Source organism: Chinchilla lanigera, unplaced genomic scaffold (genome assembly GCF_000276665.1).
Source record: "Chinchilla lanigera isolate Chin_1 unplaced genomic scaffold, ChiLan1.0 scaffold00200, whole genome shotgun sequence".
In the NCBI taxonomy this organism is placed as follows: Eukaryota; Metazoa; Chordata; class Mammalia; order Rodentia; family Chinchillidae; genus Chinchilla; species Chinchilla lanigera.
The window spans coordinates 515,236-532,935 of record NW_004955601.1 but is presented as its reverse complement, the minus strand read 5'-3'; the positions used below and the strand labels follow the sequence as shown (position 1 = coordinate 532,935).

Genomic DNA, 17,700 nt, shown 5'->3' with positions numbered 1-17,700 from the left:
ACTGACGTTGGTCCTGCGAAGTAGCTCAGCTCTTTTCTCTGCCCACTCCTGCTTCCTTCATTTCCTTCCTATAGTTGTTGATCTCAAGGTCACACTATAATAAACACCTTGTGCATCCTGCATGCTAAAATCTCACATTCTGCCATTCATGAAACCCAGTCTGTGACAGACATGTCCAGGTTTACTCATTTATCATTGCATTTTATTTATACATAACTGAGTACCATAGTTCTCCCATTACAAAAAAAAACACAAACCCCTGCTCAGATGTTGATGATGATGGCTGCAAACCTTTTAAATAGCTCTAGCACCCTCAAATGACCATGAATTCTAAAGTCTTATTTGTAGGGGTCAGGGGAAAGTTTGCTAACAAAGGCTTGCTAATTTAGCAACTAACTTTGCAGACAGTCATTCTGGTAAATATAAATGCAGAGACTTGGATGCTGTCCCATATGCCTCCTGTCCTGAAAATTTAGCCTTCCCTTTGGGGAACAGGTTTTATACTCTCTAAGTATAATCACTTTTGGAGAAGGAATCAATAAGTACTTAGAGAACCATGAGAGAGGTTTGGAAATTAGAAAATCATCCAACCTTGCGTGTACTGAGACATGATTTAGAATACAGAGAGGAATTCTAAACTCACATCTAAGCTCTCAGTAGTAAATCACTCACTGGCCTTTGCATAAATCTTGAAAGCAGATGAACCAGGGGGTTACGAAACCCAGTTTGGTCTAAATATTCACTTAGAACAATGTTAAAATCGTTACTATTGATAGTTTATGGGGCAATTTTATAATCATAGACAAAATTATTTTTTCTTGAACTTGTAAGTTACTCTTGGCTGAAGAATGAAGAAATGGATTATTTATGGCCTTGGAAATTTCTCAGTGTTTCTTAAATCTACAACAAATTGCCTAGTTTTATCTTTAAAGGAAATAGGTCCGCTAACAACTGAAGACTTAAAATTGATGGACTGACTTTTCTACTATCACACTTTCCAGAGGAGTTTTTAAATTCTTACAACCACCAACACTTAACTGGGTTTTAGTATTCTTTGTCATTTAAATGAGTTTCTGCATAAGAACAATACTAAAATTACCCTACACTATTGGAATGCTTCCCTTTGATGTTAATAACACATCTTTGACATGCAATAAGATGTTTAAACCATATATTTCTTCAACAGAATAAAGCCTTTCCAAAAGCACCTTATACCAGAGAACACTTGTTGTTAATGTAAGTTTTATCTGTAGAAAATAAATGCAGTAATAGTTTGCATTAATCCAAGACCTTTCTAATACTAGATTTGTAGAACAGCATACTCATCCTTCTTATAAAGTGAAGAAAAGCCACTGTAATCATGTCACATCTGCCTGTTATTTCAGTTCACACTGAGTAGAAGAGGAAAATTACCTATTGTGATAATCATTTGTCTGCATCAATAAAATTTACTGTAATGGGAGAGCGACCAGTACATGCTATTTCATATGCCTACCATTTCTTCTAGGGCCGGTAGGTACACTTTGTTGAATACTGTCTGCAAAGCTTCACACCTTAGACCTGGGAGTACAGTTCAGTACTGGAGTATTTACCTAGCATATGTGAGGTCTTCATTTCCATCTTCAGCACCACAAAAGAAAGAAAGAAAGAAAAAAAGAAAAAAGAAAGAAAGAAAGAGGGAGAGAGGAAGAGAGAAGGAAAGAAAGAAGGAAGAAAGGAAGGAAGGAAGAAAGAAAATAATTCATACCCACTCAGAGCCCCACAGAGGTCCTATTGGACTAGGGTGGGCCTATACTTAGTATCACTCGTGTCCTTATAAGAGGGATGATTGTACAGAGAGACCCACGTGGACACAGAGGGAAGATGGTAGAGGCAGAGATTGGAGTGATGCAGTCATAAACCAAGTAACAGAATGTGGCCCTGCCAATACCTTTTTCCAGACTTTTAGTCTCCAAAATTGTGAAAAAATAACTTTCTGTTGTTTTATGCCACCCAGTTTGTGGTAATTTGTTTTGGCCACCCTAGGAAAATAAGAGTGCAGAATACATTAGCCCAAAGTAGTTGGGCAAGAACACTAGGGAAAAGTACTTAATATTGTCTTATTTTGTTTTGCAGGATGCAGCAGATAACGCCGGTGCCCTACCCAGATGCTCTCAGAGTATCTTTTTCTGAAGCCTTTGCTCCTTCCCCCAATTTCAATATGTTTTTAATACCTAGCACTTGTGCTGCTCTTCAGAAGGCAAACTTCTGGCTACCAGATCACTTTTCCTTCCAAAAGTGCCAGGGAACTTACCACTTTACCACCCCTGCTGCCTTTGATGAATGACCGGTTCAGAAGAATGAAAACCTACCATCCTCAGCCTCGGTTGGGATATCTCTCAGGCGTAACTTACACTCCAGGGGTCACCTATGGGAAGCTACTTTCTATGGGTGTGGGCCAGACTCAGCACTAGGGTGAACAAATCACTTTGCTAGGATTTCCTCACTTTTAGCAGTGACCAAAAGTTCCTTTGTCCCTAGAAATTCTCCAGGCCACAGAAACCAAGATGCTTGGTTGCTGTAAATGGCAGTCTTGTTAGGATTCTTCCCTTTCCTGGTCCTATTCTCCTTGTCCCCTACATCTCCCTTAGAAGTAAATCACCCCTACACAAATCCCCATGCGGGATTCCTTGTGGGGAATCTGGCTTCTGACACTGGTCGGAGCAAGAGAGCGATCCAAAATGCATGACAGACTCAAGCAACTGAGTATTTCTTATGAAGGAAATTCAGTCATTCATCCACATTGCACAATTCATGTTCCCAGTGGTTGGTAAATAAACATCTCAAACTCAAGAAGCAAAAAAAGGGAAGAATTTTTAAGCCCCACGCATCCACTTCCAGGAGCCTTAGGTTCTCAGAGTGAGATAAGTGCAAATACATGCTTGGTCAGAGACACACTGGTGTACAATAATTGTGAATTGTCATCTCCCAATGAGAGGGTCAGTTCTGTCTTTTACCACGAATCAAGACTGTATTGGAAAGAGTTGCTGTTTACGAGAAATTTCCTTTCAGAAGACTCTCGATAGGACATTATTCGATAAAAAGCATAACGGAGAAAAAATTCAGTAGAGATTAGGTGTTAAAGAGTTCTGTGGGACTTTTTAGAGCTGGTTTGTGTTTGAGTCTCTTGAAAGGTTAATTTTAATTTTCTAAAAGGCCTATTTATTCTGTATAGGGCTGGGAGTGTCTTGAATGGGACTTCTCTTAGTAATTCTTATATTAGTATATTTATTTATGTATTTGTTATGTATAGATTAAATGTTTACATGTTGAGATTTAAAACCATATAAACATATATATGATTAAAATAATGTCTCCCTCCATCTCTATCCTTGAACCTCTTAGTTCTTCTCTTTTATGGTTTTGTTTTTTGCAGTGCTGGGGATTAAACCCAAGGCCTTGGCCCTGGTGAATACGAGGCAAGTACTCTACCTCTGAGCCACAGCCCAGCCCTCCAGATCTTCTCTTTAGAGGCAATAACAATTACCATTTTCTTTTGTATTAAAAGCGTTAAATGGGCTCTGGGAAAGAAGTTCGGCTTTCCATACATTCTAAGAAGGATTAGCAGCAGGGTAGGGGGTATGCAGGGGTCACCGCATAGCTATGTGGAATTCAGATTTAAAATTCAAAGGGGCCCTGGAGTTGTGGCTTGAAACACTGAAATGGTATAGATGGCCCTGTGACCTTGACACTGGATTGACATTTTTTTTCTTTTTACCAAATTGCAGTATTAAAAAAATGACAACATCATTCCCATGCACTGAGAACCTATGCTATTTGGATTTCATTGCTTTCTTCAGCTTTTGTGGTGGTAATGCTCAAGGACGCCAGTCATCTTAAAGCCCGGCATCCGGGCATTCAAAGGGAATGCAGACGTGCTTTTAACATAGACTCACAGAATGAAAGGTATCAGCCAAGGCTACTGCTTATTGTAGAGATAGGAAATTGGGCTTTATGGACTGAAAGGCCAGAAAGCTATTTAACAGTAGGGCTGGTAACATAAGATAACTTCTGTGGCCTTTTTTTTTTTTTTTTTTTTTTTTGCCGGTGCCGGGAATCAAACTCACGACTTTGCGCTTGCCGAGCAGGCACTGTGCCTCTGAGTTAAATCCCCAGCCCCTCTGTGGCCTTTCTTATACTGTCCTAAAATGGGAAAGAGCTTTGTTTTCACTCGGTGATTGCATCTGACTTAAGTGGGAGTTCATATTTAGGGCAGAAAGTTTGCATACCTTTGGAGTAGCTACCTGAAGATGCATCCCGAATTTTGCTGCACTCATCATGATGGAGTGAAGGATATTGTTCCCATCCCCTATCCAGCTGAGGGTTAGACCTTTGAGAGAGCCATAGTGTTCCTAAAAGGCAAGGGATGAGGGCGATTAAATCCAGAAGGAAATCCACTCTTGGGCAACAATTATTAGGATTAAAGTAAATAGCCTTTTCCTTCATTTTAATGCCATGTTGGAATGAATAAACTACTAAGCGTTTTTGCATAGTACAGAAGAATTCAATAACATGACTGCACATTCACAAAACAATAGTAACATCTCCTAATATCTCAAACCAAGACATCTTATGACCTTGTACAGAGACTCAGATTTTCACGCATTTCAAATTTGAACTTCAAGTTATTTCAACAGCTGACCACCATGGATGTCCAGACATCATCCTTGGCCCTAGAGGTATAACTACTACAAAGGAGACAAACATCACTGCTTTTAAGGAGCTTTCATTCTTTGGTTTAAGAAAGGGGGAAAACAATACACCTGGAACATGGCATAGTGACCCTGAGCATGTTCCCATTTATACAAAAAGTGGAAAAACATGCCCAACAATATTGTTGGTTGCTTTTGGGCATAGCTGTGTATAAATTATAAGCATATGTCTGAGAATCATAAATACAAATAGCAAGACAATGATGTCCTTGCATACTGGGAGTAAATGGGTAGGCAGAGTTACACAACCGGCTTCAACTCAGTAACGTATTATTTGAAAACAGTAACTCTAAACTCTTCCTCCATCACATTACGGTGTAACTAAACTGTGATGGGCATAACGGGCATTTGTTTTATTTTTCTTGAAGTGTTTGTAGGTCCCATGTGTTTTACATATTTATGTATTTATAAAGATAAGATAAAAAAGAGAGAAAGGCTAAGTTATTTGGAGATCACAGAACCACTAGACGGTTGAGCTAGAATTTAAAACAGTTTGTCTGATTCAGATCCTATGGTCTTGATAAGCTGCTGTTTATTCACCGAAAATCTATTTTAGAATCTCCTGTATAAAGGCATTGCACAAGGTGCTGTCGCAGACACTGTGAAAAGTAAAACAGCTAAATTTTTCCTCAAAGAATTTATAATTTACTAACGATAAAGCCCTTGGGAAAAGACTTAAATTATCTGGTGTCTGTGTAAAGCCATACGGTAAACTGGCATCTGACGTCATTGCTTCTTTTCTGCATGGATCTTATTTTCATTTCTGAGTAGTTTTATTTGAAGTTTAATCTCACATTTAAATGTGTATAGTTTATTCAAATGGAGAGGAAGATGGGCCTATCCAGTTTACCTGCCTCCTTAGAATCATCCATAGACATAGTAACCATGGTTGTTGGGATGTCAACTGGCAAAACCATGTAGACTGGCTGAGGCAAACCAAATGAAACACTTCCTTTAAAGTTATTTGAGCTCCTAATTTGGGAGCACATAGCCATAGGAGAGCCTCAGCTCTATAAATCCTGCATGTCTTAGCCCTACTCTTAAACAACAAATTTATTAAAATAATAGATAAGGCCCTCCTTTTTAAGAGAGATTTACTAATTGACCATTTTAAATATTCAAAGCATGCTCCATGGGTCTCCATTCCCAAGCCACAGTCTCTGATTATGTAAGATTGCATAAAGCTTGTCCATTCTGCATGCTCTAGCATTTCCTATTCATCCATTGGGTTAAATATGACACCAAAAAGCAAAGTGATTGAAAGAACAAGAGGTGTGAGAGGTGGCTAACAGGGGTCGGAACAGGGTTCGGTGCAGAAAGATCTTATAGACTGTGTTCAATAATGACTTTTTTCCTTGGGATACGCAGTATGCTCATATTTATGATAATTCTTTGTCATGGTGATATTTGAAAATAAAACATTAATACCATCATTTAAGTAAATGGCTCCACTTATGCTAGTCAAGAGTTATTTGTTAATTTTGCTCGTTTGTAAGGCAAAGAAATCCACCAACCTGGAGTGTGAGGTAATCAGCCAGGATCTGGATAGGATGATACATATCGGACAGTCCATTGACAATTGGGATGGATGCTTCTTTAGCCAGCGTGTCCAGATCTGAATGCTTAAATACTCGAGCCAACACAGCATCTGTCATACTAGATAACACACTGTGGCAAATCAAGAAAAGATAATCTAAGTTAATTGTACTTAATAACTCCTTCTTTAATACAAGGTCCTAAACAATTAATTAAAATGCTAATAAATTAGAATTTCTATTAGGTTATAACTACGTACCAACATGACAGATTTTTAAAGCTAATATTAAACATTTAGTCACTACAGATGACAGATGTTGTTCCACCCACATCTTATCCACTGGCCAGCAATATTATATTTGTTATGGTTTACATCTCCATATTTTCCAAGAGCTTCATGCACTCATAGGTGGGGCTTTGAGAAGGCAATTGGATCATGGGACTCTAAGTTGACGTGCTGTTAGGAGGTGGGATCTGGTGGGAAAAAGTAGGTCATTGGGAATGTGGCCTGAAAGAAGTTATTTCCCTTCCCAGCTCCTCCCTTTGCTCTCTACTTCCTGGTCTCTCAGACATCAGCACTTTTCATCTACTATGCCCCTTTGCCATGCTGTTCTGCCTATGGGTTGAAACTTCTACACACTGTGAGCCAAAATAAACTCCTCCTTCCTTAAATTGTGGGTGACCAGTATTTTATGGTCAACGAGGAAAGTGATGAAGACAACATTTTTTTTTTTTTTTGGTTTTTCTCTGGTACCGGGAACCGAACTCACGACCTTGCGCTTGCCAGGCAGGTGCTTTTGCCGCTGAGCTAAATCCCCAGCCACTGAAGACAACATTTTTATGGAGATAAATCAGTTGTGGGCCCAGAAAACACAATGATGAAGTATAATGAATAAATGGCCATTAAGTTTAAAAGGACAAAACCAAAAGCAAGATACACAGAGCAACATTAATTACCTGGCCTGTGGCTAATTTTCTATGACATTATCCCACAAAAATATATATTTTCTCTATAAAACTGAAAGTGCCAGTGCAGTAGCCGTGGAAATGCAGATACAGATTGCCTGTAGGAGAGAACATGCTGGGAGGAGAGGTGTTGGCTGCTGGCCTCCTGCCAGCAGCACTGTGCTTCGCAGATTGCTGCAGCATCGCTGCTAACGCCACAATCTCTCTGGGATGTTCTCATCCAAATGACCCATGACCTCAATGACTGATGACCAAGCATGCCAGAGAAACCAGAGCTAGGCCACTCCTGCCTGTCTCAGGACCTCTGTTTTAGGCAGTCTTTGCTCTGGGTTTCTCATTGGCCTGGGCTGGCTGAGACAGTCTCAGAACTCTGCTGTGATCTAGCTTTCTCCATGAACGACCCTCCTGCATGGTCACATCTGCACCCACTATGAAGACCCTCCCCCAACTCCCTTGGGGTTCTGTGTCAGGAAGGAGGGCAGGAGCACCCTAGCTATAGTCCTCCTCCTTCTCCTTCCCTTCTTTATCCTGCAAAGATGTTTTCCGCTTATACATCTCTTGATCTTGTAATTCCATCCTGGAGTCTGCTTATTAGTGGATCTGACCTGACATAACAAACAATGAGCTCTGGTGCTTATAAAATTCATCGAACACTCCTTGCCCCCAGAGATTAGAGGATTGAAGATTGAACACCATATTCCTGTAACAATAATTCTGAGATTCTCAGAATTTTTTCAAATTCTTATTTGAAAGATAAGAATTTGATTTCTTATACCAAGATTTCTTATACCAAGAGTGCCCAGATTTTCAGTTGTGAATGAGCAAAATTTCCAAAACTGTAAGAGTCCCAACTCCTTGTTCAGCATATTGAGCCCATGAGAAACAAGTGAATAAGTAACATGTTTTTACAGTGATTTAGAAAAAGACAGTACATTTTTAGCACAGAAATAGTTGCGAAGGGCAGAGTTGCAAAGAATGATTCCTTTTTTTTTTTTGGTACCGGGAATCGAACTCAGGACCTTGCTCTTGCCAGTTAGGCACTTGTGCCACTGAGCTAGATCGCTGGCCATTTCATACATTGTTCTTAATTTCTTAATTTTTCTTATTTCACTACTCCTGATTGAAGCTTTTCTATAGCAGAACATCAGAGAGGGGAATCAAGATTTGCACTGCTCTCAACACACTGTATGATATAGCAAGGCAAGGTGAAGAAAACAGCCACTTTATAGTTTCTTTGGAAAAACAGGTAATGTTGGTTAACTTTTGGTAGTGGACTAAGACTAGGAGTTTGTAGAGTTTTTAAAACCTGATTTCTAGGTCGTATGCTATTAATTATGTTGGAGAAATCAGAACCTCAAGGAGTTAGACTGCTGTGTTTTAGAGCTAAAGTGCCCCCCAAAATTCTTGTGCATGTGCAAGGTGATTTCATCATGGGAACATTATACTCATCAGTGGATTCACCTCTTCTCTGTCTGTTCTTTGGCCACCAAGACACGAGCAGCTGTCCTCCACCCAAGTGGGTTGTCACCAGTTCAGACTGGGGAGATTTGGACAGCCCAAAGAAGAGATGCAGAACTGTCAAAATGTCTGAACATGCCTTTATTCTCAATTGCTCAGCTCAGTCGCGTGCACTTGGTGGCAGTCCTCAGGCCCCTACCACGTGCATTAGTTTCTCACCAGGGCTTGCGGCAGTCTAAATTTATATGAAAATGCACAATAGTGGCCATGTGAGAGCAGATCTTAGTTATATCTGTCATTTACAGTGGGGTGGGAGGATATAGTGCAGGACATGAATTATGCTGGAGTTCGACTGACACACGGAACACACTGCCTGGCAGATTCCCTTCTCTCACAGCCTGAACCAAAGTACTGCACCACCATCTTTCCCTTCTACCATGTGGTTTCTGCCTCAGAACCAGCCAATCTGAACTTTTAAACTATGACCAAAAATACACCTCTCCTTAAAGGTGTGATTGTTAGGAATTTTGTCTTAGCATTGGAAAAGTGACTAAGACAGGGATGTAAGAATTGATACTTTTAAAAATTTCCCAGGAGATTCCAGTTTGCAGCTGAGAATCAAAGCTAACAGTTGCTCCTCCAATCAACATCAGCACTTCCTGCAGAAGTACAGCAGGCTCTGCCCAGATTTACTGAAGCAGAACCTGCATTTTAACAGGGTCTCCAGGTAATTACCTTACATATTAAAAGTGGAAACTCCAGATCAAGAAGGAACTGAGGCTACCACATTTTTTAAAATATCATTCATTCCTTTCTTAGAATCCTAATCATGCAAAAAATCTAGTAAACAAAGCTTCTAAGATGGTAGCTACAATGACAAGGAGTGACTTCTAGGCCAACTGAAGGAAGAAGTCATCTTAAATTCTCTGTGAAAAGAATAATTCACCACTTTAAAGCCTCCTTCATTAGCATAACCGGTTACCGCAATCTATCAGATGCCTTGCAACAATGGCTCCCATACCTTGGTGTGTATCAGACCTAAGAGGAGAACTAATAGATTACACAGAATTCTAGGCTCTAGGTATAGAATTGGCCTGGGACATTTTATGCATAAGTGATTCAGATAACCTTCCAAAGAGCTATTAACCTAAAGCATAGACTGCTACGTTTAAAGAATTTTACTTCTACTTTTCCCCTTCTCAGGATCTTAGTACAAATCCCCTTCCCAATACAGACTTTCCAAAGCACCCTGCTAGATATTCCTTGTTTAACCACCTACCTATCTAACCACTGCTTAGATTTACAACCCTCTGCTCAGACTTATGACTTGTCTTTTTTTTGGTACAGTTTTGTACATCTTGTTTGAGTCTCAGTATCTTTTGAAAGGTACACCTTTTTTATACAGTACTGTAATTTTTGCTGTTTTTCTATATAGTACTGTAGTTTTATGTTCTGTTATGCATAACAGTATTGCCTATAAGAGTTAGGCAAATAAAAACAAAGTCATCAAGTTGAAATTTCCTTTGACCATTTCTTTTTTCTGAGTATTGTAATGTATGTACTATATAAAACTCCTCATTTAATGACTAATTCATTTAACGTCCTGGTTGAGGGAACACAGCTTGGTCATTAAAGGAGGAATGTCTGTATAAAAAGTAACTTAGATGGCGACAAATATCCCAGTAAGGTTTATATATTTATTTTGGTTTTTTCTCCGGTACGGGGAACCGAACTCACGACCTTGCGCTTGCCAGGCAGGCGCTTTGCCTCTGAGCTAAATCCCCAGCCCCTATATATATTTATAATATATATATTTATAACAAGCTATCAATTCCATATTTTTTTTGGTACCAGGAATTGAACTCAGAACCTTGCACTTGCAAGGCAGGAGCTTGTGCCAATGAGCTGTATCCCTGGCCTTCAATTCCATATTTTAAAAGAATTAGTTAATTTTATGATACCTACAACATCTTTGAGGATGACAGGCAGAGGGATGTGACCTTATATATCATCTTAGTCACTTTCTTTGTCACTGGGACAAAATACCTGACACTTACAACTTAAAGGAGGAGAGGTTTACTTTGACTCACATTTTTACTCCGTAGTTGGCCAACTCCAGCACAGGAAGACGTGGTGGCAGCTTTTAGGGGAGGAAAGCCACTCACCTCGTGGTAGCCTGGAAGGAGGGTCAAGGGAGGAGCCTGGAAGGCTGTGGGTGTGGTCTCCCTCTTCTGACCAGCCCTCACCTCCTACCAGCAAGTCAGCTAGATTGCTCTCGCACTTCAACCACCTTGCAAACACAAGAGCCTTTAGGGAACATTTTAGGTCTAAACCATAGCACATGTCATACTTTCCTACCTCAGACTTCTTTAAATACACATGGCTTCCTAAAGGGTGTACAGATAAGAGCAAATATATGGGTGAATATTGTAGTTACCTTTCTGGAATGTCACTGATCGAAAAGCAGATTTGACTGTTATTATAGTCCTTCAAGTTATTTTTGGGAGCTAGAACCACAAGCTGCCAATGTTTTAGGCTTTCCATGGACTTTTTAAGGCATTGTTAACTTTGGCTAGATTTCTTGTGTATCAAATATAAACATTAATTTAACCTCATAGGTTACGTAGCTTCTGAAACCTAGAAATAATTAGAGCAAGGGGATGAGAAGGAGGAAAGGTGAGGCTGAAAGAAGGAATGTTAGAGTAGTCATATCTATCTTTCAAGAAGATTTAATAGGGGCTGTTGTTTATGGTTCCCTCTTTTGGACATGGAGGTCCTGAAGCAAAGCAGTTAAAAGTCACTTGCTCTAGTTACAATATCAAGTTAGGTATCAGTGGAACTTCTATGGTGAAATTCATGGGAAAGCATATGGTTTGACTTTATTGAGGTTGCTCAGCACCCCTTAGAACAGGGGTCCTCTTCACTTATAGAGCTTTACAATAGCCTAATACCATATTCTGCCTTTTGGAGTTTAAATTAGAAGCTATAGTGAAGGGGCCCAGGATCTGTGTGTGTGTCTGTGTGTGTGCATGCGTTTGTGAGTGCATGCATGTTCATGCCGCACATGAGTACTGAGGATCAAACTCAGGGGTGCCTGCATGCTAACCACATGCTCTAACATTAGGCTCTACCCACAGTCCCTTATCACTTTTCAAAGCTCCTCAAATTATTCTAGTATGAGGAGTCGGCTTGGAACCATTGTCCTAGAAAACAGAGGGAAGAGAGTGGGTTACTTTGCTACTGGGTTGCACAATGGATCCATGTAGAGGAACAAAGTCTAAGTAGTTGCTGAAATCTCATAGTATAAGAAAAGTAAGGGAAAGTCATCCTTTCCTTCCTGTTTCTCCAACAAGTCTCACTATGTGGAGCAGACCCTCCAATCTGCTAACACTACCTAACAAGTCTGGAAATGCCCCTGTGATAAAAGAGGAGCAGAGGCTGGCAAGACAAATATTTAGATTGACAATATCAATGGCAGACGCAAGAGGAAGATAAGCCTGGAATTTGCCCAGGCAGCTGGGACAGACAGGCGCTGTGTGACATTTGTATTCCATGAAGAAGACCATATCTTAGGAAACTCTGTGTAGCGTTATCATGAAGACATCAGAAGTGGAATTTTGTGATTACAGTACGACTTGTCCTTCAGAGAGCAAAGTTAATTCAGACTGTTGGAGCTGAGGTGCTCTTCCAACATTGAGTCAGTTCAGAGAGGCCTGAATAAGTTCATGAATGTCCCAACACGTACTGGACAAGTTTGGGTTCAGCATAAAGGACTGTAAAGATGAAAAAGAAGTGGAGAGGGCTGGAGCTGGAGCTCACTGGTAGAGCATTTGTACAGCATGTCAGAAGCCCTAGGTTCCATCCCCCGCACTAACAAAAAAAAAGCAAACAGAAATGAATATGCAGTGTGGTCCCTTATGCAGGATGCAAGGAGTACTATCCTCTGGGATATTTTCTTCACATTCATGAAGAACCCAGGATTAGAAGTTTGTGATTACGGCATGGTGCTCTATCTCTAAGGAAGCAATAGTTCTAGCTATTGATCCATTATGTGTGCAAGAATCCCTGCCAGAACCTTTGTGTTCCTCTATTCAATTCCTTCTTTTATTGAAAAGAGAAAAAGAAACATGAGGGAGAACAACAAGTTATATTCCAAGGAATGAGGTCGTGAGTACTTATGGTTCTTTTTCATCTCAATCACTATCAAGAACAACCCCATGACAGCACAGTAGCAGTACTTTTACTCACTCAACATCCCTACTGCACAGATTTTCATCTCTAGCATTGTCTTATATTTAAAAAGAAAATAAGAAGCAGAGATCATTAAAAGATAGTCAATTCCGTGTCCTTGAGCAGGATAAAATCAGAATAAGTCTGTAATATCCCATTGTTGCCAAACAGCAAAAGTGGTTTTAAAAATGACAGGGACAACTGGGTATGATAGCACATGCCTATAATCCCAGCAGTTTGGAGGCTGAGGCAGGAGGATCACTGCAAGTTCAAGGCCAGCCTGGGCTACCTAGTGAGTTCAAGGCCAGCCTGAACTACATAGTGAGACCTTACCAGAGGCAAAACATGGCCGCTAAGAGGAGAGTCAATTTAAAAGTGCTCTCCCTTTTTAACTTGTGATTATTTATAGTGAGTATCAGGGCTGCGGATTTAGCTCAGCAGCACAGCACCTGCCTGGCAAGAGCAAGGTCGTGAGTTCGATTCCTGGTACCGGAAAAAGAAAAAAACAATATAGTGAGTATCATTATATGCGACAAATTCTGTTTGCAAAAGCCTGTGATGCTCATAAGAAAAGTTAACATAAAGAAAATGTACAAAAATAAAATAGAAATATCAAACAAGAGTAAATGCTATGTACATTTAAATTTATTAAAATATGTAGAAAAATATTTATATATAACTGTAGCTATAGAAAGATATTTTTCAGGGTTTTCATTAAGTGTATTTCTGTTCACAAAGTACAGATATGTATATTTATTTATTTGTATATTTACTTTTGGGGTGCTGGAGACTGAACTTAGATGCTCTGTAATGAGCTATATCCCCAACCCTCTTTTATTTTTTATTTTGTGTCAGGGGCTTGCTAAGTAGTTAAATTTCCTAGGTTGGTCTCAACCTTGTAATCCTTCTGCCTCAGGCTCCTGGGGTCAGATATATGTTATTTGTCATCTGTGGAAATCATAAAGAATTGACATAATTTATAAGCCAAGTAGTTGTCAAAATATTAGAAACTGTACCATAAATGAAAAGGCATCATCAGTATTTGTAGACTTATTATATAAAAGCAGTGTAGCAGTCCCATAGTTAACTAGTACCAATTAACATTTAACTAAGTTAACTGTCCCCTTCAAAATTAAACTTTTTGTTTCATTTTCCTGTTTTTCAGAGAAAGAAATATATTAATGACTCTAATTATAGCTCCGTGCCAATGGGAAAGTTGTTTGCGATGATTAAAACTAGGCTACGCTAGTGTATTATAAAGTATTAGAATGAGTCATGTACTGCAGAGGTTAAAAACAAAAGGAAGCAAAAGAACACCTCATCTTCTAGATTTGTAAAAATTAGAATTTATACAAAGACAGGAATAAGGATAGAGTAGTAGCCAGAATAACTGCCCCTGCCCCCAGATGTCTATATCTCAATCCCCAGAACCTATGAGCATGTTACTATTTTTGGCAAAAGGAATTTTGCAGATGTGATTACGGATCTTGAGCTAGGAATATTCTGCTGGGGTGGACCCAATATAATTACAAGAGCTTTATGAGAGAGCAACAATAAGTTAATATAAGCGAAGATGCTATGATGCTGGGTTTGAAGGCGGAGAAAGCAGACTAGAGCCAAAGTCTCTGGAAGAGGTAAAGGGTGAGGAAGTCGATCTGCCCTGGAGCCTTCTGAAGGTACACAACCCTGTGGACCATTTTAGATTTCTGACTACCAGAGCAGCAAGGAAATGGTAATTTGCCAAAGCAGCAACAGGAAACCTGTATAAATTCCATGACAAAAAGTGAAAACTATGTGATAAAAAATATATTCAGCCTAGTGGACAGCAGCTTGAGCTTAATTCACCCTGGCCTTACCAACAAATTCTCACTAACGAACCAGAATCGAGTAGTCAAGCAACCCACTTAACCTGCAATCCTGACTTCCTGACATGATATTTTTTTCTGGCCTAGTAACATTGCATAAACTCTGATAATATGTAAAAATATGCTCTTGTAAATTTCCTGATGGTCCAGGACCACGTAACAGCAGGAATTAAGGGTTTAAGAATAAAAAACAAAATTAAATCTATGATATTCATACCATTGCATCTTGTTTTGTCATAAAAATATTAATCAGCTCATTAATCAATGTGATATTTTATGTGTACTTCTTCCTTTGTGAAATGCTTAGAACACTGAAGGAAATTTGGAATTGTAGGCTTGTGATTAAATGTTTAAAAAAGCACTTGATTAAATTGGAAATCAATGTCAAATGATTCAGGAAATTTGTTTTGTTCACTTAATATGAATTTGATTTATTGGCTATATCAGTAATATGTGATTTCTTTTTGGACTGTTTTAGTGCTGAGGATAGAACCCAGGTCTTCACTCACACCAGGCAAGTTCTCTTCCACTAAACTATGCCCTCAGCCCTAACATGTGCATGTTCAAAGCAATGAAACTTGAACATGCATCAGAATCCCCAGGAGGGCTTTCTAAAACACTGTTGTGTTTCAGAGTTAGTAGGTCTGAGTTAAGGCCTGAGAATTTGCATTTCTAGCAGACTTCTCAGAGCTGTTCATGTTGTTGCTTAGGTGAGCACACTTTGAGAAAGTGATTTGAGGAATGTTTGCTATTTTATGTGTAAATGAATGCTAGATGCTTGATAAACTCCAAGAATTAATTGATTGGACTGCAAATACGGACAAAAAATAAAGAAATATAGACATAAAGGGAACGTGACAAAGCTTGAGAGAAAATACCACTTTGTTCTCTTTTAGCCAGAGAGGCTGTAGGTGATCTGGAATCTAAAGATATGGGGATCAAGGATAAGCAGTTTTCAGGTTGTTTTCACATTGGATACATTTGTGGGGAAAAAGATATTAAAGGCACTTTAGAAGATTAGTTCACATTATTTTGTCAATGACATTGGTTTCTACTTCATGTTTAAAATTGCTATATACACAGAGAGAGCACAAAGCTATTAAAGATAATAAAAAAAACAGGCTTTTCACTGGAAACAATGACAGCCCTATAACTAGAGCTGGACTAGAGGCACATTAACAGTAATCTAGGCTTTATATAGCTCTCCCACAATTTAAAACCTCAGCTTTAAACATTTGAAGAGCTTTATTATATGTGCTACAAATGAAAGGTTGACAAGTTAAAAATACTCTCAGGCTCTGTTAAAGGCTTTTCATTTTTGCCACTTTTCATATCCATTGAATGTATGGCATTCTGCTTGCCTTCCAGTAGAGTCCAGCAACTTTGCAGATAATCGTAGGCATCTGCCAACAATGGTAGCAAAACAACTTTGACAAAATCCATGTTACCCAAATTTAAAGTTTCCCATGCTTACCAGTTTTCCCTGGATGCTGAAGAGCCAATATTAGGGTTTTTAAGAAATGACTAACAAGTTAAACATTTATTCAATCTATTTTGTGTAAGTGTTAATATTTTCCTGCATCATCTCTGCTACTGTTTAGAAAAAGGAGAGGCATAGCATGGAACGTTCAGTGGGAAGATGGTTCAGAAGATAAAATGTTCACATTGATTATTTGTGAATGATGGTGTTATCATGGGCATATACACATGGACATATATTCTTTTAGTATTTTCTATCAAAAATAGTACTATTGCAATATCACAAAAGTATACCATTCAGAAAATTTAATTTCTCACAAATATGATTTTGAAAGTAATTAAAAATGAATGAAGGTTTCTTAGAGTTATAGCTAATTCTTGGAGCCAGTAAAGAAATATAAAAGGTGATCCTGGAACATCTTGTCACACTAAATGGAAAGGGAGTTATCAAAGATGAAAAGAGCTGGGCGTGGTGGTGCATGCCTGTAATCCCAGCACTCGGGCGGCTGAGGCAGGAGGATCATTTTGAGTTCAAGACCAGCCTGGGCTACAAAGTGAGCTCAAGGCCAACCTGAACTGCATAGTGAGACCCTGTCTCAAAAGACAAAAAAAAAGATGAAAAAAGTTGGGTTGTGATGGGCCAACATGGACTCAGGTCACACTGAACAACTATTGGATAATTTGAGCATCAATGAGAATAATAATTGTGATGAACTGAAACTTTGAAGTACATTAAAATCCATGAGTTCATACAGATACTAAAAAAGAAAAGAACATTAAGAAGAGTTATAGTAAGACAAATTTTACCTCAATTTAAGAGAGCTCTTAGTCAGACTGTGCCAAGTGCTGGTCAGAACACAGACCACATAAACATAGAACATAATGGCTCAGTATGAAAAGTGTCTGATACTGGAGACTTTCAGGCAGGGCTCAATGAGTATTTGAACTACCGGTGTAAAGGATGTACGAAAAAAATGTTTGATCTAAACAAATACTTTCCAATCTCTGATTTCTGTTCGTCTTTGGTAAGTTTTCCTTGGATATAAGATAGACAGACAGTAGATAAAGAATTAATTAAAACATGCTTAAATAGGTCAAAATAAAACAAAACAAGACATGATAAGCACAGTCTCTTATGGTCCCACAGAGAATATAGGCTGGCTTTGATTAAAAATAAAAATAGGAAATATGAATTTTGGAAATAACTATAGGGCTTTCAATGGTGTCATTATGCACAAGGAAAACATTTCTCACACTGTTTCCCAGTCAGCTATTTAAGAGGAGTTTTCTGGCATATGCAGGATTTAAGGGGAAAAAATAACAGGAAAGCAGAAGAGGAACTGTTAGGGAAAGGGAAATGGGGGGGAGGAGAGTCTGATTTTAAAAGCACATGTAGGTGTGGATATTGAGGAGAT

The 17,700-nt window shown here is 39.0% G+C and overlaps 1 protein-coding gene across 1 annotated transcript in view; it reads right to left on the bottom strand.

Moving 5' to 3' along the window:
- Positions 1-17,700, bottom strand: part of Otc (ornithine carbamoyltransferase) — a 61,653-nt gene that overhangs the window by 10,241 nt on the left and 33,712 nt on the right. The window contains exons 5-6 of the mRNA XM_005414823.2: positions 6,266-6,419; positions 4,269-4,391 (exon numbers count right to left, since the gene is read on the bottom strand). Of these exons, the coding sequence (XP_005414880.1) occupies positions 4,269-4,391; positions 6,266-6,419 (277 nt within the window). The remainder of the gene's footprint in view (positions 1-4,268; positions 4,392-6,265; positions 6,420-17,700) is intronic.